The sequence below is a fragment of the Vitis riparia genome, chromosome 8 (genome assembly GCF_004353265.1).
Source record: "Vitis riparia cultivar Riparia Gloire de Montpellier isolate 1030 chromosome 8, EGFV_Vit.rip_1.0, whole genome shotgun sequence".
Taxonomy (NCBI): Eukaryota; Viridiplantae; Streptophyta; class Magnoliopsida; order Vitales; family Vitaceae; genus Vitis; species Vitis riparia.
This window is the reverse complement of record NC_048438.1, coordinates 12,867,161-12,890,118: the sequence shown is the minus strand read 5'-3', so window position 1 is coordinate 12,890,118 and position 22,958 is coordinate 12,867,161. Positions and strand designations below refer to the sequence as shown.

The 22,958-nt window shown below is 33.8% G+C and overlaps 2 protein-coding genes across 3 annotated transcripts; both read right to left on the bottom strand.

The window, feature by feature from the left end:
* Positions 1 to 27: 27 nt before the first annotated feature.
* LOC117920564 (translin) lies at positions 28 to 6,139 on the bottom strand. Of its 2 annotated transcripts, none has more exons than XM_034838175.1 (7): positions 5,757 to 6,139; positions 3,512 to 3,608; positions 3,155 to 3,270; positions 2,590 to 2,634; positions 1,036 to 1,061; positions 527 to 662; positions 28 to 425 (listed from the first exon to the last, which is right to left on the bottom strand). In XM_034838175.1, exons 1-7 carry the CDS (start codon positions 6,112 to 6,114, stop codon positions 265 to 267), a joined length of 939 nt encoding a protein of 312 aa, XP_034694066.1. In that variant the 5' UTR covers positions 6,115 to 6,139; the 3' UTR covers positions 28 to 264. The 2 variants fall into 2 exon arrangements, with proteins under 2 accessions (XP_034694066.1, XP_034694067.1); XM_034838176.1 differs by having other exon boundaries at positions 3,512 to 3,599.
* A 1,583-nt stretch (positions 6,140 to 7,722) lies between these two features.
* Positions 7,723 to 22,652, bottom strand: LOC117920001 (putative white-brown complex homolog protein 30). The gene is made up of 14 exons (XM_034837341.1): positions 22,010 to 22,652; positions 21,800 to 21,876; positions 20,973 to 21,248; positions 19,552 to 19,615; positions 19,302 to 19,448; positions 19,070 to 19,104; positions 17,202 to 17,275; positions 15,807 to 16,714; positions 14,193 to 14,489; positions 12,041 to 12,529; positions 11,008 to 11,156; positions 10,448 to 10,737; positions 10,221 to 10,354; positions 7,723 to 8,087 (listed from the first exon to the last, which is right to left on the bottom strand). Exons 1-14 carry the CDS (start codon positions 22,243 to 22,245, stop codon positions 7,931 to 7,933), a joined length of 3,333 nt encoding a protein of 1,110 aa, XP_034693232.1. The 5' UTR covers positions 22,246 to 22,652; the 3' UTR covers positions 7,723 to 7,930.
* Positions 22,653 to 22,958: the final 306 nt, after the last annotated feature.

Sequence of the window (22,958 nt, the reverse complement as noted above, 5' to 3'; positions counted from 1 at the left end):
TGATAACAAGTTCATTTCATTTTTTTCAATTTAAAAGGTCCTTGTTTTGATACCTTCTCCAACACTCTGCACACAGCAAGAGAGTTTAAATATAATTCAAACATTCACCATTTCATCAAAACCTTTTTCCCTTTGTTAATACTTACCCAGCAAAATTCTAGCTCTATCCCATCAAGAAGGAATTGCTACCAAAACGTCAACCCTAGGTTTTTTTAATCCTTTGTCGAAATTACTGACCCAAGATATAGTCACCACTTTCCTACCCTACGATTGTTTATGGGTTCCTTCATCTCCTGCGGGATCCCCATGATCATCCGGACCCCCGATCTTAATATCATAGGAAGCTTCTTCAGCTTTGTCAGCCAAGCCTCGGATCTTAACATCATAGTAAACTTCTTCAACTCTTCTAAGGTCATACTTCATTCCTGGCACAAAATAAAGTTTTTCATACAATGAGAGAAAGAATCTAATATACATTTGGTCCAATATTAGTAAAAGTGGAATAAGATCAAAGTAAATTCTGTACCATCAAACTTCTTCCGTAAAAAATCATTCCGGAGATTAAGCATGCGGAAAGCTGCATGGAGATCTGTTAAGAACTTCAACACCTTTCTTGGGCAATCATAGTCACCAGCTGTCACTTGGTTCACCACATACCTTGGCTGCAGATTCACATAGCCCAATTAACTACCGATTTAAAGCAAAATTTTGATCTAAACTTAACAGCTAAATTCTTCTTACAACTAAACGTTTCCATTGCACAGTACATGCCACTTCCAATACTGCATCCGAATGAAGTTATTATAGGGCACCTTGGACTTCCATGGAAATTGAATTGCTTGTGTTCCATATATTAAATATTTTAACAAAACCATCATCATCATGAATGGGTCCATTGCAGTGCATGGAAAACATATATTATTGTGGTGTAAGCTTATTCCAATCATTGTATCTTGATTGAAAAGGGAAGGGATCAAATTTATGGAAAAACACTAATGTGTGTGCAGTTTCTGTAAGACTGCAAATAGTTCTTACCAATTCATTGGACATGAAACAAACTCCTGCGTAATATAATAAGATTCCACATCAGCATATCGAAAAATAAAAGAAGATACTAACAGAGTTTCAGGGCAGGAAATTAGCAATAATGATAAAACTAGTTAAAAGGCAGAAAACACTAACACTACATCGACTCAAAACAAAACGAAACAAACCAGTGTAAATTAATGGAGCAAGATCATAGCAGAACTAAACCCAAACCTGAGCCAAGTTTGGAATTCCTAATAAACTTGACCAGACCTCAATGAACATAAATCCCCAACACCGACCAACAGGATTTATATGGTAAGGAGGAGTTGTTAGCCGATCCAAAGAATGAATGTTTAAAAAATATTGCCATGCTTTGGCTTTTTCTAAAAATATATCATGTGTAAGTTTGTTAAGACACCACTCTGGACCACTGGAGTGGCATGAATTCTTAGGGTAATTCTGTTGAAACAAAAAAGCCATAATCAAAGGATCACCTCATGTTCACCAGCCCTACCACGTTACAATGATAGAACTAGCTTTATCAACTTTTCAGTGCCTTGCTTTTAAAGATGACAACACTATTTAAAAACAAGGCTAGGCTACAAGTTGAATCAGTCATGGGGAACTAGCCAAATAAGAGTCTTAAGATTAATACTTGCTGCAAAAGAAATCTCAAGGAGAAAACCAAATATCAAATTAATTTAGCTTCGCTAGATGAAATGGCATTCTATTCTTTCCATTGGCTCTGGTCCTCCTTATTTTGATTGGCATGCTCCGCTGGCAGGGTTATTTCAGGGGTGTTGATTTGAAGCTTTTTATTCTTTCATTTTGGGAGCAGAGATTATCTAGGAAATATTTATAACTCTATTTTTTTCAAAACTTTTTCATGTGTGCAAGTTCTTTCTTTCTTCCTTTTTTTCTTTCTTTCTGTTGGGTAGGTTGGGGAAATGGTTGGGGCAAGGGATTGAGAGAACCCTTCTTGGGTAGGTTGGAGTGGTGCTGATGGTTAGGATTGAAGGTATAATAAATTATTTCTCATTAAGTCTGCCTGGTCTTTGCCCCTATCAGTGCCTACATTGAATCCTTTATAGGACATTATGTTGAATTATACCTGCATTGGTTTGTAATCAAGCCCACACCTACCAAGAGAAGGAAAAATGTATAAAGGCAGACCTGACCTATAGCCTGTGAAACAATCTCATCAATGAATGATATTGCTTCACAATATATATCTCTCTATTTGATAGGGCAAAGTGACTTCATTAATAGACAACAGTTTAGGGGCATGTTTAACTTAAACTATGCACCATCAATAACAGTATCTTGTGTGATCTTCTGTAAGCATTATAACACATTTGATGATGAAACTATTAGAGCAACACTACACACAAAACCAAAAGCCAAGGCACCTGCAAATCACTAGTAAGGAAAGTCATGAATTGAGCACCATGTTAACAATCTCTAAAAGCAAATGCAGATTTCAAACTTCTGGTATACATTTAAAAAAAAGCAGAAAAGAAAGAAAGACAAGAAACTGTAGATTTCAAACTGACAACTCACCAATTAAATAGTCTTCAATATCCAGACCAAAATCTGAAGCATTCACTGCATAGATCACCAAACAAGATTAGAAAAATGAAAATATAACTATGGGACTTTTGAACTAAATATTAAGCGAAGGATCGATAATTGGAAACATTATGGATGGTTATATAATTTGAATTAGTAATTGACTGCAGAATGTTATTTCAAGTTTGTCCTTACTAATCTAGCCAAGTAGAGGAACATTGTGACAAGATTGCCACCACCACCAAGGCACCAACATATAAAAGAATAAATGAAAGTAAGACAAGACATATTTCAACCATCTATTTATGGGGAAAAAACAGGGAATGTCTTCACCCTATGAGAGAACAACCTTGGATTTTAGCTGAACAAATTTATGCAAATTTTAATAGTCAAACTACCAAGCTGATAAAGAAGGAAACAGAAAGAAAAAGAAGAAAATAAACGAACACTAAAGAAAAGAGTTTAAAAAACAAAAAAGGAAAAAAAAAAAAACACTATACTATCAGACTGACAACTTGTGATGGCAAGCAAAGTGCAACATAGTGTTTAAACTTACAGCCAAGTTTCTGCTCGGCTTCAGTATGCATAAGAAGATTTCCTGTTTCTAACCAATGCATAAACGTGAGCAATGAGACTGCTGTCTGTGTCTCACTCCTCCACTCACCATGATACCTAAATACAAGCACAAGGATATCAGTTCTTTTATAAGAAACTAATAAAACCATATACAACTTAACAAAAATAACAATAAAAATAATAATAACAATAACATATTATTATTATGATAACTACAAGCACAAGGATATCAGTTCTTTTATAAGAAACTAATAAAACCATATACAACTTAACAAAAATAACAATAAAAATAATAATAACAATAACATATTATTATTATTACTACAACAGTCCTCACCTGTAATACTGCCCAGGGCATTCCTGAAGAACCACACCAAGTTGGTTGTAAAGTTTCTTCAGCACAGCAATCTGACTGCTAGCCTTCTCTAAAACCTCTACCAAAACAGATAAAAAGAAGAAAATTATAAATTACTTTCTACTATAGTTTGAGGTTGTTTCCTTAAATAAACACATGCCACTCATTTTCAGAAATGCTTCGTTTGGTCACTGTATTTTTCATAAGGGCAAAAAAATCAACACTTTAAACCTTAATTTTTTCAGCACCTGGGAGGTAGCAAAACTCAAGCTTTCATTCAGCTGTGTGATACTCCAACTTGGTTTAATTGAAATGAGTTATTTCAAATTTAAGAAACCCTAAGGCTATGTTTTGCCCATGAAAAGGACTAGGAAAATGAAAAGCAAAAATGTCAAGGAAAATAATTTTCTTATAATACTAAAGAAGAGAGGAGGGAAAATCTAAAAAAATTTCCTCCTCAATTTTCCTTAAAAAAAGGAGGAGAAAGTTCATAAAAAATACATTCCTCAAGAATTTAATTTGCTTCTCTCAACTTTTACATGGACAATCAAATGAGAAAAAATTTATAATCTCTCTTTACCTTTCTCTTCCTTCATATTTTTCCTCTCAATCTTCTTTCCCTTAAATTTTTTGAGAACCAAACAAGGCCTCAGGTTTCATTTGGATTTTGAAAAGTTTGAGGGATAATAGAAGGGAGAATGAAGAAAAGAAAAAGGAAGGGAAGAAAAGAGTGAAGGAAAACAAAAATAAGGTTTAAACTTTATAATTTTCTCTTACATGATTCTCCAAATTTACTTTTCTTTTTTCTTCTATATAAACAATGAAGAACTTGAAAATGCAAAAGTTTCTAAATAATTTTTGTCATATTAAACCAAACAAGAAACCTTGAATTCTATACTAGTTTTTTTCTTTCCATAGTATTTTCCATGATACAAATGAAGCCTAAAGGAACCTTTTAAGAAGAAGAAGAGATTTTCTTTCTTTAGCATTTTCTACACAAAGCCTAAATGAACTTAAAAAAGAAGAAGAATTTCTTCCCTTGGTATTTTCCATGATCCAAATGAAGCCTAAAAGAACTTAGAAGAAGACGAAGAAAAATTTCTTTCCCTAGCATTTTCCACAATCCAAATGAAGCCTAAAGGAAACAAGAAGTAAAAGGAAAAAAAAATATCTTAAAATAGATTTGCAAAAGTGCTTCCAAAAATAACCAACAGAAAACATAGCAATTCTCCATTCAACTAATTAGAAGAAGAAGAAGACATGACAATAAACCAAAATTTTGAATCATAAATGTTACATCATTTGGGATCCAATAAAACAAAACCTCCACTCAACTAACGTTAATAACACATTCAGCTTATTAGAGATGAGTCCGTTATTTCCTCAAAAAACAAAAACAACCTAAAAGACATAGTTTTAGATGTCTTAAAGTCTGTTTGATTGCAGAAATGAAAATGGTGTACTTAGAAACTTTTTCAAAAACAAGACATTGAGCGTGTTTGGTAATGTTTTTACTTGAAATGTTTTTAGTGAAAGTGTTTTTTTTAAGTGTTTTTAGGAGAATCGCCAATCAAGTATTTCTCCATAAAACACTATAAGTGATTTTCCAACAATATAAGTTATTTTTCAGATTTTTAAAAGTATTTCCTAAATTTTACCCAACACCTCATTTTTTTTTTTTTTTTCCAAAAACACTTTTCAAGCTAAAATTGCTTCCCAAAATCACTGTTTCAAAATTGTTAATGCCTTTGCACATTGATGAAAAGGCAACGCTCCAAAAATGATTCATCTCCAAGAAATGTTTTCTTAAGATAGTTAAAAATCGTCATAATCAAATTTCCCTAGTCATTTTCAGTTTTTATTTCGTTTTTGAAAACGGATAACAGTTCCCAACTTCACTATAAAATAAACTCTTACATTCTCATGTTAGTGGACTTCAAGGACCAAGCCAAAACTTGAGTAACATTTCCAGAATGCGCTACGGTTGGATTAATTTTATTGTGATTTCACACCTATACAATTCGACAGCTTCTGTTTTCCCCCGGTCTGCTTCTATGAATAAATTGAAGGAAATTAAGGAACAGGCTGGTTCACCAGAACAATTAAGAAAATAAAGGCGCAAAGAATGAATAAATTTAACCATTTCTCGGCACTCTCCCTCCTTCCTTCTCAAAATTTTCAGAAACAAGACGAAATTCAAACGCAGTCGAAGTACAATTTGCAGTACCTGGAACAGAGCGAGACTGGTGAACGAGAAGAAGGTTCGCATGCATGAGCCTAGTGGCGGACTCGATCTCCATCGCAATGGCTCGCACCCGTTCGCGTAGGCCTCCGGACTCTTCCAGCTGACACCTGAAGCTCTCGAACTGCTTCTCCACAGAAGAAGAGGTCCCGTCTTCCGCCATCGAAGAAGAGTGAGAAGTAGCAGAGAGCAAACGAAACGCGTTGTTTCTGAATGGAAAGGGAGAGGGAGGAAGAATGATGGATGAGAATGTGCGCAGGGTGGGAAGGAAAAATGAAGAGTGAGGGTTAGGGTTTAAAGAACGAGATACCGCAGAAAAGACGTTTCGAAACACCGCCTTCATTTTAAGGGGTCTTGAATTTTGATATTGTGCCTGTCCCAATGTTGATCTCAGCAAGTGACTGGTGTCTATTCAACTATTGGCATGTTGCCACGTCACCTCCAAAACTTGCTTCCTCAATCTGCCTTTCCCAATCTATTTACTACTATTTTATTTTATTTTTAAAAATTATAATTATAAATTAATTATATTTTTATAAATCTAAAAGTACGTGGACAAATGACATGGAACCCTTTTCGTAGGTAGTGGAATTTCATAGTAGGATTCTTTTGATCTTGTCTCTTGCATGGTACATTTCGTTAAAAATGTGGGAGTAGAAAATAAGGAGTAGAAGGAAAATAAAAATATATATTTAAAATTGATAAATTATTTTTAAGCATTAGTTAGATTAAACAATTTGAAAATATATTCATTTTTATTATTTTCTTAATATTTGTGACCTTAAACTTAATTTTTCATTTTAATTGTTTGACAAAATATTGGACGATTTTTTAGCCATGCGGGTCAACTAAGCTGAAGCAACACTGGACCAACTTCACATTTGTAAATATATAGTGAATTTAAATATGTTAAAGTTTATTATTAAAAAATATATAATTATTTTATTTTAAATTTTATTTAATTGATTAATAAAAATATAAAAACTAACGTTATTAACAAATTTTTTTATTATTCATGTGATAATTAAATATTAAAAAAAAATATATATATATATATATATATATATATATATATATATATATATATCATCATTTATTTTACATTATTGAATGCATTTGAATAAAATAAATTATAGTTTTAATATTCAATATGTCATCATTTATCTCATTAATCCTATTTTAAAATTTTACTATTACTTTATTTTTATTTTTTATATTTATCCTTTTAATTTTGAATATCTTTATTTTAAAATAATAAAAATATAAATTTATTCAAAAATATACTAAAATATAAAAATAATAATAATGAAATTCTAATATATTTATAAATTAAAATTAATTTGATAAGATAAATAATAAATTATACATTAAGACCAATATATCATTGTTTACCGATGTTTTTCTCTTTAACCATATTCATGTCTTACATTTATAAAGTAACTTTAACATGTATATTTTTATTTATTTAATTATTTTTTTAGGGTTTTTTTTTTCAAATATTTCCATCAATTTTGAATATTTTTCGCATCACCTGATATTTTGACAACCGATGTTTTTGTCAAAATATCCATCAATATTTGTCCAATATTTTCGATATATTCGTAAAATCCAAGTACCAATATATCCGTATTCAAACTATGTTCACAAATACAAATAAATACTTCAGATTCTGAAAATTTTGGCAAAAGGCCTTTGTGTGTATTTTCATAAATCCACTGAAACTGAAATTTCAATTAATTCTGGCTCTTTTTCTAGTACAATTTTAAGAAGTAATAACATTCGAAAATGAACATTTTACATGAACTAAAAAAAAAAAAGAGGATGAAAAGGAAAGAAAACTATGATCTATTAGTTTATCATTAACTGAATTTCTCATCTATTTGTCATTTCATTTGGACAACAAATACAACTTGCCCAGCTCACACTTACCTACAAATAAACACACACTACAGGATATGAAAGACAGAACTGAATTGGGATACATGTGATTTTACATGATTCTATTTCATGGTTAGCCACTAATCCCTATCTGCTAAGGAGAATTTTTCTACATTTCCCTCTTGGTGTTTGGTTCCCACTTGTATATTATACAAGAGTATGGAAAGTGAAATTTGACATTTTGTACACAAATAAATCCTGCATAAAATGAAGGCTTAAACTCACTTCTTTTGGAAGGTCACCATAACAAAGAAAGCTAGAATTCTACAGACTACACCATTGACGATGAGAAAGACTAAACAAAGATCCCAATCATCAAGATCATAGCCACTTTCCATCAATGAACCACAGCGAGTTATTAGCCACACTCCAGAGTATCTGAAGAACAGAATAGAGTGAAAGGTTAGACAACAAGTTTGATTCAGATAATCAAATACAATGTCTACTCATGTAACATGGTTAACGCAAAGATAATCTTCTCCAGATATTTTCAATATTTTCAGTTTAAAAGATATATTAAATGTTCCAGAGTGAGACAGATCTCGAGAATGTGTAACACAATTAATTTTTCTTATCCTAATTACATGAATCCGTTGTCCAAGTCTTGCAATGACACTTTATGGGGGAGCTGACCTGTTGTAGATAACTAAAGCAATAAACATATTGCGTAAAAATTTATTTCTAATGTAATATGAACTATTGATCCATTTGATCATTTTTTAACTCAAATAAGTTGCACTTGAGAAATTATAAGGGAATGGTTTATCCCAAACACATAGTTTTGAATAAGGCGGTATATCTCGAATACAAGGTAGGATACAAGGTAGGTTGACTCTGTTGTTGAATCAAGTATCAATTTTTACCTTTCTGTCTCTGACCCCAAAACTAGTGATATTGTTAACTCCCAATGCAAGTAGTGTAAAAGCAAGTTATTCAGATTCTTGGCTTAATTCTCAGGTTTGTTCAGAATACATGCTGAACATTTAGTTATTGAACTATACATACTCTTGGACCCAAACCCAATTTGCCCTTGAACATATTCTAGTGTTACTTGGCTATATAATTCTAATGGAATTCGTGAACCATGTTTCAATGGTTGAGTAGACGGAGATCTAGTAAAAAAAAAAAAAGTGACCATGGCGCATAAGGGTCACCAGCACACAAGGGAACCGTGACACAAAAGTGAGTCATGGCGCATGTGGGATATGTGGTGCAAGAGGGAGCCATGGTACATGAGAGGGTTACGGAGCATGAGGGACCATGATGCATAAGGCAGCCATGACACACGACAGCATGAGGGAGTCATTGCATGGAGTAAGAATTTGGAAGAACTAAGTTTCATGGACCTAGAATTGGAGACAGTGGATGTTTGTTTGGTACTCCTTTACTCGAATTCTAATTTATAGTAGATATGATTCGAATAAGTATTCAAGTGGAGCACCTTAGGTGGCTAACCTTGATTATAACATAGCAGAAGAGTCGTATGCACTGGTCAAAAAAATATACGTGGGTAAAAGAGGTGTACAGTGAAGGTGTGTATCAAGGTAAGATGAAAGTTTGATTCAATGTAATTTGAGTCAAGGTGGATACTGTTGAAAAGCGTTTAGAATTTTTATTTAATACATATTCTTTTGATAAAGAATATTATATAAAGTATTTTATATGTTGCTATTTTCTCATAAACATAGATTTGTTTGCAATATAAGAAAAGTTGTTAGAAATATCTTTATAAATATTTTCAGTCATGAGAAAAAAAAAGTTATGAGATTGAGATGAGCATTGAAGGCCAAGTGTGGTTAGGGAAAGATTTGGGGAAGAGCAGGAGGTACCCAATGGAGCATGACATGGGCATCTCAAGACTTGTAATTCAAAGTGTAGATACTAAGAGTAACCAAAAAAATGAAGATGTATTTGTTTTCTCTATCCTCCGTAAATTCTCTGTACTATAGTGGATTGGTTCTATCTTATCCATGAATATGGTCATAGTTGGTCAAACCACGTCAAAACCTTGTATATCTTTTTGAGTGAATTTCCTTTTATCATCATTTTAATGTATGGCATGAAGCTTCCACTGACACAAAGTTTTGAGGAAATAAGGACAGGATCTTAAAATATTATGCAAACCTATTCCTTCAATCCATTATTAAAACGAAGGAACCTTCAAGCAAAGAATTTCTCATGAATATTCAAGCCTCCCTATTTATAATTCTCAAGGTCACAAATCTTTTGGTATTTCATCAACCTTTAATCAAATATTTGATATGTAGCATATCAAGAAACTAACTGGTTGTCAATGAATTTGACAGTTTTTGGGTCATCAAGAAGAATCCAAGCCATGTCAACCTGCTCCATAGTACCTACATAGCACCACTAGGCCAAGATAACTCTAGAAAAATCTAGTTTGCATGGGTATGTTTAGCTTTCTAGAAGTGTTATATGCCTAACAAGCTGCAACAACATTCAGTAACTAGACAGCCAGAACATCTAGGAAAAGAGCTAGTTAGATCAAACCTTTGAGCATTTGCAATAACAAAAGCTTCCAGAGCATATTTTGTGTAGCACAACTTTCCTATTTGCTTCACAATTCCAGTTTGATTCTCCTGTGTTGCAATGAGGGTCAAAACTACAGGAAGAAGCACTGACCACTGCAAGAAAAAAAAATGGTATTTAGCTAGAGAAAATCGTAAAGAAAAAGACCATTAATAAGAAACAAGTTCATCATAGTCTTCTAAGCTTACCAGTTGAGCTGGACTAGGTTCAAGAAAGATTGCAAATACATAGGCTATGCCAGTTACACAGTACACAAGGCAGAGCAAGACAATGTAATTATCTGTGAATGACGATCTAGGATTGTTGAAGAAATAGAACATGGAGAGGTAAACCAAAGGTTTGACGACTGTGTTGAAATGGTCAATTGTATCCTTGGAGAGAAAATAAGCCAGACTGCTCATGCCAGATGCACTCTCTCTCCAGTAGTGTAATTTGTCCAGAGAAAATGATCTCAAAGCCGCAATCTTACATAGGAGTGCTGCAGGTCAGTAATTGATATTTTCAACAACAAGAAAATACAAACAGTGCCAAAAAATCATTAATAGTAATGTTAAATAAAATTGCACCATGTTGTTAATTGCTGAAACTGATATTTGTACTTACTTGACAAGGAATATGATCTATTGATATTCAAAACAGAAGTAATAATCATGGCAACAAAAAGCAAGTCAAATTCACTGACTCTATTAAATGGAGTTTAAATTCAGTAGGAATACGGCATCACTACCAAACTAGTGTTTCTACTTACAAACAGCAATGACGGTATAAGTATAACCAAGAGCCCCAAATGTTTCATCGCTCACTTTAGCAAGAGTTCCTAAGCAAGCTCCAGCAAGTAACAGGATGAGATAATCTACTGCTTGTATTTTAGCTTCTCGTAGTCGCTGCTTACCAACCCTGAAAGAGAGTTACCATCCATATCATGGTCAAGAATAAGTAGTCCATGAAACAAAACATAAAATCTTATGGAACTGAGCAGACAGAGACAGTCAGTTACATATGTTCCAAATAGATTTAATTCCAATCTTTAAGAGACATCTAAATGAAGGTGCACCCTAAGTTCAAATCATAAAACACCCTCTTAAGGTTCAAACAATTGTTTTAAAAATACATTTACACAAAAATAATTTTAAAAATAGGAAGAGAGATGTCAAATTATTCAATTTGCAATACTATTCTGGAATTACCAACAAAATTAGCCATTAGATGATCCAACCTCTCAGAAGACAGTTGCAAATAAGAAGGTGACCTGGGACTGTTCAACTCTAGGCAAACTTTTCCCTCTTTTACATTTTTTTTGGAGACACAAGGCAAGCAGTTTATCTTTCTGAGAAAAATGTTAGGACATTAAAGCTCTATTTTAATCTAAAAAAAAAAAGAAAAGAAAAGAAAAGAAAAAAAAGAAAGAAAGAGAGAAGGAATCTCAAATTCTTTTATTTGACTTGCCATAGAAAGTACAAAAAGTAAATAAAATAAAACATAAAGAAAATTATTTTAAAACTTACATATTTTTAAATTCTTCATTCTTTATTAAAAAAAGGAAGGATGGGAAAAATTTTTATTGAGCTTAGAGTTATCTTCTGTTTTTATTCAATTTTTTTTTTTCTTTTATTTCCCTTTTCTTCTTTATGTTCTTCCTTCGTCCTTTTCCTCAAATCTTCCATGATCCAAATGGAGCTTAAGAATCATTTGATATTAAGTAAAATTTTCTGGTAAAATGGTAGTTAAAGAAAATGGAGTTTATTTGGTTGTATCTACTATTAAAAGAATAAGGATGATACCTTCCAAGGAAATATCTATACTGTCGGAGAACACCAGCAGTTACTCGGTTGGATAAATCCTTGGACCTTAAGAAATTGTGCTGTATATTATCATGCTTTAGCCTAACATTAAACTTGACATCCTGCCACAAATCTCCAGCAAAGGATTGTTCAGATCCTCCATGAGCACTAGAATCTGCTGCGTCACTTGGATTTGAACCCACTGCGGGTGAAGCAATTCCATCGGCAAGTTGCAGCATATCTGGGGGCACTGCATACCCATTATGAAGCATCCATCTAATGGGAAGCTGCTGATGAGTTACACCTGAGCTTGGTTTCACTATACCCTCCAGAATGTCAATGAAGTGATCTGGAGGGTTAACACGTTCAGGTACAGTGATCCCAATGCCTGCAAAGTATTCTTCGACCTTCTTCACAGATCCATGATACACTGTAAGACCACCTTTGGCTAGAAGTATTAAATCATCGAACATCCTGAACAAGGTATAGCTGAAGCAGAAAAAATTAACCATTACTGTGATTGAATATGACATGGAATACATGTATTGCAACCACATTATGTAAAAATGTATCACTCCAAACTCAAATTTCAGCAGGCTTAGATCAATTCCAACCTTTATTCCCACCCTGAGCTTCAAAACAGAGTTTCTTTACCAAGAGAAATCAATCCAGCAACAAAGCCAGAGTCTCTTCATAAATTCTTAAAAGGAGGACATGACAAAGATTCTATTTGATCCTACTAAGCATCAATCTGAAACCATCAAATAAAGGCTTAAATTGAACCAGTGTTTTGTAATTTGATTAAATATAGAATAACAAACAAAAACTTCCAATTTTATTTCTAGGATAATGGAATTGGCACCACTATGTTCAATTGCCAAGACAAAAAATTGTAACATATCAAGTCTAAAGGGATTGGCACCACCATGGCATCATAAACAATGCCATGCTACTGTAGCTTGAAAAATGTATTTACAGTGGTACAAGCAATAATGAACAAATATAACTTAGTGAAGCTCCCATGTGTTTCCTCACAATTTTTCTACCAAATTTAAATTTTGAGGTCCCCAATCCACCCATATTTTTGTTTTCATAAAACTTTAGCATTCGATCCTTATTAGATGCTTTTGTGAAAGGGTATGTTTACAGTCCTTCCGATGAAATTTTTAAGAAGCTAGATATGAATTATATCTATTTGCCCATTTGAGATGGAATACATGGACTATCAAATAGCTATTATTTTACTTTCTTCCTCTTTCTATTTCAGTGCATCAGAATGCATTCACCTCAAACCTTGACTCTTGATCTGACTTATGGGGTTCTCATATTCTTGAAATCATTTCTGATAAGGGATTTTCTTTTTCATGGTTATAGAAGGCTGGAGAGCTGGAGACAATCTCAGATGCAGAGAAATGATGCCCAGCAGTGATGTATGGGCTGTTTGCTCTTTCTATGTTTATAGATTAGCAGCTTGTGTATAAATTGATAGACAGGTTTTTAATACTTATATGCCAAGCTACAAATGAAAAATATCACTTCCCTCACTTAACGGGGCGACTCTCATGGAGAATTATTCAGTTATATTCTTATTTAACTTGATCCTGTTTGTCATTTACTCATTGTGGTTCAACCACCTAACTTAAACATGAGACAGATCATGTGATTCATTTACAATTATCGTTTTCCTATCATTTATTTCTTGTTGCTCAATTCTTAAGCATTAGTTAAGCCTCCTTGACTCATGTAAGAATTCATCAACCTTAAGAGTCATGGTAAATAGACAGATTTCTTGAGATCATACTGATTAGTTGCATGCTATCCATCAGAATGACCTTTTGTAGCAATAATGATTTTTGTTTACAATTTTCCACTATAGGCACTGAAAGGATATTAAACCATTGTTGAAACTTCAATGAGCAAACAGATGAAAATGAGCATCTAATTCAGGTGTAAGCACAGGTTCTGTTTGGCCCAGAATATTTTTTTTTTATGTGACCCATAAGGCTATTCAACAGAAAATTTCAGTTAGAATAAAAGATGAAAAGGTCATATTTTCCTTCTTTTTTTTTTTTCCCTTTTGAGATCTAATGCTTCTTGGCATTTTGGTTTGATGAAAAAACAATAAAAGAAAAGAAAGATTGTTAGAGCATACCTTGGTTGGTGAACAACCATGCTGATGTTTACCCCTTCTAGAGCTTCACGGCGAAGTGCTCGAAGAAGCAAGTTGGAAGATGAACTGTCCAAACCCGATGTAGGCTCATCCAAGATCAACAATGATGGTTCCATGACCATTTCTAGGCCAACATTTACACGTTTCCTCTGGCCTCCAGAAATTCCTCGTTTCTCTACAGTTCCAACCAGGGAATCCCGCACTGCCTGTAATCCCAATGACTCGATTACTCTTTCAACTACCAGAACCTTGTCTGGCTTTGGCATGTTGGCAGATAGTCTCCATTATTTAGGAACCCAAAACAAAAAAAAAAAAAAAAAGTCATTGCAGAATTCAAAGATAGATGTCAAATTAAGTAGCCTAGAAGTAGAAAGCAGAAAATGGCATTGTAAGGACAAGAAACCAGACGATTAATCTCAAGCAAATTTTTTAAATGTTTACAATTAAAATCATATTTGAAGGGCAGAGTGTTCATAAGGAAAGTAATAATTGAACAATAACTATTATTGCATTGAGTGGAACCTACTGTAAATGGACAGTGGAGTAGCACAGAAAAAGAAATTAGGCAATTAGTTTTGCATATGTCTTTGCTGCACGGTTTATATACAATCAGATAGGACTTGTCAAGTAATTTGTTAGAAGATTGATGTCATGTGCTGCATCTGATTTTTTGCTGCATAAATGAATTTAAAAAAAAAAAAAAATTAATGTTCATAAGTGTGTGGAAAATTCAGTGAGTGTGGGAAGAAAAAGAGCTGAAATAAACTGATTTATCTATCCCACCAAGATTATTATGGACCAAGTCTGAGCAGCTACTCAAAGAGAAACCAATTCAAAGCTATAAAAGAGCAAAAAAAGGAGTATAAGCTTTTATTCCAAACACGACAGTGCACTTGATTGACAAAAAGAACTAGTTAAGTAAAAACTGTTCTGAATCTAAAGTTTCTTAAAATTAACTCAGAAAGGTGTCTTCAGTCTACCATATTTAGCAGGCCTTGCATGAGTTCTAAACTGGTTAAAATCCAGTTTCAACCAAATAGCAATCAGAATCTGAAAGCGAGAGCATAAGGCTCTAAATATTGACACACATTGGAATAATAGGTATTTGACACATACCACATGTTCACTGGTGTATCTGGTCATACATTCAAATAAAAGTCATTAGCTATATTTGAATAACTTGTATTTAGTTAAATTATGATTAGACTGGTTTGATTTGGTACTGTTTGTCTTTGATATATTATATAAATCAGGTTATTTATTGAGGTCAACTTTGAAACAAATGGACTCCCTTTTCAAACAAATCCAAGACATGATTCTATCTGAAATAAATGCCATTGATACCATCAATTAAAAGGTTCTGATGAAACCAAAAGAAATTTATCTATGACTGGGGTAAAAATTTCAGACAGCAACATGAGATGAGTATTTTTCACAATGATAGACGATACTGACATGTAATAAAATGCACTGATTTATAACAAACTTGAAGCCAATGATCTTGAATCATAAGAGTTATGGATGAATATAAAACATTTAATAACGTTAATAGCTTAAAATGCATTTAGCATGCATAAAGGACAAAAAGTCACATACCTGCACCGTGCACTGAACCGGAGATTCTCCTCTACTGTCAAATTCCCATGCACTATATCATCTTGTGGTACAAAACCGATAATTTTCTTATATGAGTGGATGGATTCATCTTTTCCATTTATAAGAATTGAACCTGTCCTAGTGCATCCAGTTGTTTTTCCTACCAGAGCAGAAAGAAATGTTGTTTTCCCAGCCCCCGAAGGGCCCATGACAGCAGAAACTCGACCAGGCATGATTTTCCCAGTAACACACCTCAGCAGATGTTTATTTTTCCCTTTGAGAGTGAGGGTTAGGTCCTTGAAAGCAACTTCAATCACAGGTCTGGTCCTGATTTCTCCATCTGTTGCCATTGAAATAACCCCTGAGAAGGTCAAGTTCTTATCCTGCTGCTGCATGGCTTTCTCCTTCTCAAGTTGACCATATGCATACTTGAAAATTTGGCTGCGAGTATGCATTTGTTTACCCTTTGGCATATTCTTTTTAATATGTTTATCTCCAATATCTAGATTGAAGCCTTCAGGATTCTCTGGATCATCCTCAAGGGCATGCAACATTTTTGTAAGGTTGCTCTGTTCCTTTTTCTTTGCTTTTGAACCATTGGTTGCTGTAACAGGAGCCAATGGTGGTAATAAGGCATCATCTGTACCAGGTTTAGCTTGACCCAGAACCTTCTGTTCTGGTTGCTTCACAGATTTTGCCCGAGAAAATGTACGTGATAACTGTGCTTGCAATCCAAGTGTGCGCTTCTTGGCTACATCTTTTGCAGATTTCCACCTTTCACGTGCTTGTGCGGTTTCTCGTGCACTTCTTATTGCAGCTTCCCTAGATTTCGCCTGTCTTTTTTCTCGAGTTGTGAGAACTTGATCAGAACAATTATAAATAATGAGCAACAGAGTACTCAGTGCAACCTATATAGAAAAGGTAAACAGTCAAATTCTAATGGAAAGAATTGAAAGGTAAAAATTCTCATCAATTTGATTACATGTATATAGTTTTTGAATCCTACATGCAGAAGGGAAACAAAATAAGCATTCCAAATAAAGAATGGGGAGATGACACTACAAATGTGTTGAAATTTTTTATTTTTTTCCAAGTTATGAATAAATTTTGGCCATTCAAAAATTATTGAAACCAGTAACATGAATTATTTCCGAAGAAATAAAAAGTATGTACAGAAAAATTAAACAAGAAACATACAGCATTTATAAAATCCATAGGAGAAAAAAAAGGCCATATTCTGACTGAAACCTAAGGGAGTATCAGAAAGCAAATATAAGCTGAAAAGTGACAACCAAGATTTTCTTCTGTTGTATCCTGCATAATAAATAAACTATAGGAACAACTATAGATCAATTATCAATTTTCAAATCTAAGACTAGATGGCCAACCACTTACTATAAGCATTATCCCATATGCATGAATATTTTGATTTGCAGTACTTGGGTTACAGGTGGTCAACTTGAAGCACCCTGAAAAATGGTTATAAAGATCAAATACTTTAGGGAACATCCTTAAATTCTTGTGAAAATTATAAATATTGAAGCAAAGATCTCTGAGGTAGCAGCATAGAAATACGGTTCTAGGCAACTAGAGCATGATATTCAAAACTTAAATCAAAGAATTAAACTTAATATCAGAAATGATAGGAAATGCAGCGAGTAAATTGCTCAACAAAAATTGACCCACAATTTAGGAAAACTGAAATCACTATGTATAGTACCACTGACAACTCAATTCTTAATGTGTGCATCAAAAGTGTATCATGCATTTATGGCTCCTAAGGGATATAATTTAATCCTAGTCAACTTACATTATTGCAAAGACCATTTTCTGGGGCCAAGAGGAAAGGAAAGACAAATGTTTGCCATGCAATATAATCAGATAAAGCATGATGTCATCAACAACCAATAGATGTCCTTTTCAGATTTTTAATAGCATTTTTAGCACCTCAAAGCTTTGAGCTGTTTGCTCCTTTCTGGTGCATTTATTGATATTCTTCATGCTGACTAAAGAACCTCAATTGGCTCTCCCCAACTCCATTCTCAAATGGGGATCATTCAAATATTCCACCAAAAATTGTTCTTTGCAACTTATTCATCTCTTATCCAAAATTCAGCTGCACTTATCAATGTCTCCTGTTGATATCAAGAATAAATGATCAAACCAAGAATGAATTTCAGCTGTAATGAAAACTCTCAGACCAAAGCTCCCCTTTTCACCAAGGAAATCACAGCCAAATAAGCAGACTTCTAAGTGAAAGGGAATCAACATTCTATATCTCCAGAGAGGTTTAGGATCTCTTCAGTAAAATGCATCAACCTTGGACTTTGAAAGGATCATTTGCAGCAACATTGGGATACAGCATAGGTCAAGTTATCTTATAGGTCTATTATGATGAGTTTGGATGAGTAACATAAGTCACAGCCTCTCTGCTTCCTTGAACCAAATAGGAGCCAAAATCTCCACCTCTCAGGAATCTTCCCTTCCAGAGGCCTTGTATGGTAGGGCAGGATCATCCTTCCACTAAGAGCTGTTGTCATTTCATAAAGTCAACATATATGGGGCACTGTGGACTTAAATGAACTAGAAATTTCTGCAATGTTTATTGATATAATCAAACCTCAACACTGATCTGCAAAGGTTATTTGAGTGTTAATGCTCACCTAATTACAAGTACATTTTTTTGTCTATGCCTCCTGTATCTTAACCATGCCTACCAAAAGTATAGTTATACAAACGTATCAGAATGTTCTTGGTAAAAGAAAAATGAAAAATGAAAAATGAAAAATGAAAAATGAAAAAGAAAACCCACCATGTTCTATTTCTATTTTCACATCTGAAATTGTCCACCTGTGCATATTTTGTTTAAGAAATCTAATTTATCTTCAAGCTTGATCTCTTTTTCATTCTGAGATTTGACGTGACAGACCTTACTATCTATTTTGCACAAATTATATACGAAAGAGACAAACTTGAGTTTTACATCCATTCCAAAGAAACCAGGCTGGACATACAGAATTTGGGGAAGCTTGAACCTTACATGAAATTGGTGGAAGGGTTTTATGTTTCTGCAGTTTTTAACTCTTCCTTCTGAAAATCCTAATAGATCAATAATAGAGAAATGAAAAGGCTTTAAAAGAAGTTCATTTAAATATCTATAACAAAATTTTTATAGGGATTATATCCATCATCAAATAGCAATATAAAGACTTGAAGTTTCCTAGCATGAAATCACCATACATCTAAGAATAGCAAGAACTTACGTTTTTCAGATGTAGAACCCGTCCGGCAGTAATGTCTGAAATTGCATGAAATACGATATTAGTAAAGACAAATGTTGGGACAAGATGTTAATAGTATCATCAAATCATGCACCAGATAGAATTAGAAGACATTTTATATCATCTAGAGTTTCCTTTGGAACAATATGCTGGAGCCAATTGAATGTTGTAATCAAATACACATGCCCTGTGAGTTCTGAGGTAAGAATTATACCCTTCACTGCAAGGAACTTTTTCGGTGGTAGTTGGACAGTATGATCCTGCTGAGCAGAATACATCTCTGCTACTCTCAACATCAGCCCAAATATCTGCTCCACCACAAGTATGATTTGGTTTTCCAGGTGGTATTTGGTAGCCGTATCTGCAAATTTTTTCAAACAATAAATATTAGTGCAAAGCATATACAATAAAAAACCTGGTTCAGGAATGAAGGAAAAAAGAGATCCACAAGGATGGAAACTTACGGCTCACATCTGCCAGTGGTTTTATTAAGTTTTCCAAGTGGGCAGTAAGAACCTAGTGGACAAGCTTAAAAAAACAAGATAACAACACACAATACAAGTATTAGGAACAATTCCAATAAAATCTGATGCTTCATGTTTTACACATTATAGACATTGCAGTTCAAGATTTACAAGGCTACAATATTAAAATAGCATAAGAATATTGCTCTTCAAATTGCCAATGCTGGTGGAAAATCCATAATATTAGGGAAACACAAATGTTTGTGTTTTAAACAGAGCAGAGAAACTCCTTTCACCAAAAGAGAAAAAATGCATAAATATAAATATGTTTTTATTTGATCCTTCACCAAACAACAAACTTAAAAGTGAGATTGAAGTAAACATCAATTATACATTGAGTTTACCATAAAGTAAGTTCACAAAACTGTAAGGTTATGTTTGGTTCCCATAAAATACTAAGGAAAGAAAAAAAATGTAAAGGAAAATGATTTTTTCATGTTTGGTTGTCTTATGAAAAATATAAAAGAAAATCAAATATAATTAAAACTAATTAAAAACTTATGTATTTTAAAATTATTTAATCTTTATATTAATGAGTTAAAATAAATAAAATGAGTTTGAAGTAAAAAATAAAAATAACTTATCAACTTTTAATCCATTTTTTATTTTCCTTCACTTTTTCTTTCCTTCTATTTTTCCTTTGTATTTTCTTTCTTTTGCATTTTCCCTCAAATTTTCTGAGAACCAAACATAGCCTAAAAGAATTAATCAACACTTCTTCCAATTGTGAGATGAACATGGAAGGTCTGTCCCACAGTCCAACTAAGCCTAGAGTTACCAAAGTTCCACAAAAAGAACTAGCACTGAATGGCAAACATGTGGCATTGATGAATATGGACAGAAAAGCATCTCTGTGATGAAGCCATTGATCTGTTATGCTTTTGTGAAAGAGATTGCATCTCATGGGTCTCTTTTGCATGTGAGACTCTGAACCAACTTTTTCATCTTCTCAGTCCATAGTGTTTGGATCAAGTTCTCACAAGTGCATTAAGTTCAACTTGTGTCGTTTTCTTTTCAACTCTTGATTTGATAATCTCAAGTCCTCTTTGTAGCTACTATAACACTCTAAAGTTGTTTGTATTCTAATACAACACTAAGCTTCAAAAATGTAAATCTCAAACATTTAAATGCTCATATTTCATTGTACAAACTACACCCATGAGATTAGTTTTGTGAGAGAAATGAAGCAAGGTTTCTAATTATATTTGTAGCTCATACTAAAACAAAGTTGTGCCCATTTTTTCAAGGAAAGAAAGAGAATCACCACCAACAATGCAGGATTCTTGAGATGAAATAAAAGTAAAGGCTGTAAAGCTTTCAATGATTCCAAAGGATAAATAGAGTTGTTATCATATCCTTACGTATCATGCAAGTAAGGCCCTGGGGGCAGAAGAAACCCGCACAACAAGGTTGACAGTCACGAGTCCTTGAAGGCATGTCCTTCGAATTTTTGAGTTCAACCTTCTGATCCATGCCAACAGAGCAGGTCCACCCTGGTTCACATCCAGAAACCCATGATGTCAAATTACAGTTCTTGTTGGGTCTTAAATAATTGGTTTTCGTTGGCCCACTATCAAAGAAGCTACTGAAGTAGAACTTCATCTCTGCTGCCGTGCATAACCTCTGTGTGATGTCTCCTGTTAATTATCAACATCCATCATCAAGAAGTGCATGAAAAATACATGAAATGAAACATACTTACTTTGCCTAAGAAGGAAAATTGACAAATAAAAATTTGGCATGTAGAGAGGAAATTTAGAGAATAAAAATTTAACATGTAATCAGATGTCATTGAGTTACCAAGCCTACAAACATTGTAGCCTGTTCTGCATTCAGTTTCTGCATGACACTGCCTTTTTTTTCCTTTTTTTCTCATCCTAGAATCTGCTGACAGTAGGCTGTGGAAAAAAAAGAAAGAAAGAAGCCACAGCGGTTGACTTCAACTATGACCATCAACCTATTATATGATTCATAATTAAGGCAGTTGTAATGTATGGGATGGCTGCCATGTTTGTCAGACTTCAAATTAACTGGTGCCTTTGTGAATTTTTATAATGAGAAACCCGTTGGCTACTTGTTTCCATAATTGAAGTTACCATCATACAAAAACATTTGGTTCCTAATCTGCCAAAAACAACAAAACCCAGTTCTTCGTTTTTGAAATTCTCAAAGTCTCAGAATCTCCTACCTTTTGTCTGCCGGATACAATCAGTCAAGAAATTCAAATTTCCACTAAAATTGAACGCCCCATTCCAATCAGCATCACTGCAAGAATTTCCTATTTTATCAAACAGCAAAAAGTACCCCCAAGAAAAAAAGAGAGAGAAAGAGAAAGAGAGAATTATCGGAAACCCACACCCAGAAAGAAACAAAGTCGGGGATATCAGAAATCACTCACACATTCTTTATGCAGAATCCCAAGCTATTAGTAATATCCCCATTGAAAATGGTGGTGAGATTGGAGAGGCGGCTATAGATAACCTGGGTGATGAGTGGAAGCACGGCTGGGTTACCAGTCTGACTATAAGAATCAGTGTCCACGTCCTGGCACCGTATGCATGGCCATAAACTCAAAAGAGTCAAAACTACAAAAACAAAAAGAATCCAACGCACTTCAATCCTCGTTCCACCCATTGTCGTTGACTGGTTGGCCGCCGGAAGCTCCCCAAATCACCAAGTCAATGAAAACCATCCAAGACTTAGAGAGATAGAGCCGGAGAAAAATGGTCGAATGGTGCGCAGCTCGAATTAACCATAGCATTGCTAAAGAGACGGTTTGTTACATTTAAGAAGCAAAATGAAGAAAGAAAAAGGGGCAGTGAGTAATGTTGCAGAATAGCAACGGAGGTGGAATGTGTTGGGGTTGAAGAGATTGGAATAGTGAGAGAAAGGGAGAAGATTTTCTTGTTGTGTGGGCTTTGAAAATGAGGTCCTGGTTTTTGGGAGGAAGAAATGGCGGGGATGAATGGTTGCCGAGATTGAAGCAAACTATCTCTGCCCAACAATTGGTTGTCTTCTGTTCTTCTCTCAATGTCTCTGCCTTTTCAGCTCTCCGCCTTCCTTTCATCTCACCCGCTTCGGAATACTGTAGATTTTTATTTATTATATATATATATATATATATATATATATATATATATATATTATTTAACTGATTTATTCAAAGCACAATCCCAATTTCAACATATCACCTTTTTTTTTTTTTTATGTTTTTTTTTTTTTTTGGTGTTGCTGAATAGAAAAAATCAAAATCAAATAAGTCAATAATATTATTCAATATAATTAAAATGAACTTATTATTAATAAATTAATAGATTATATAGGTTGCTATCAATAGATTATTTTTA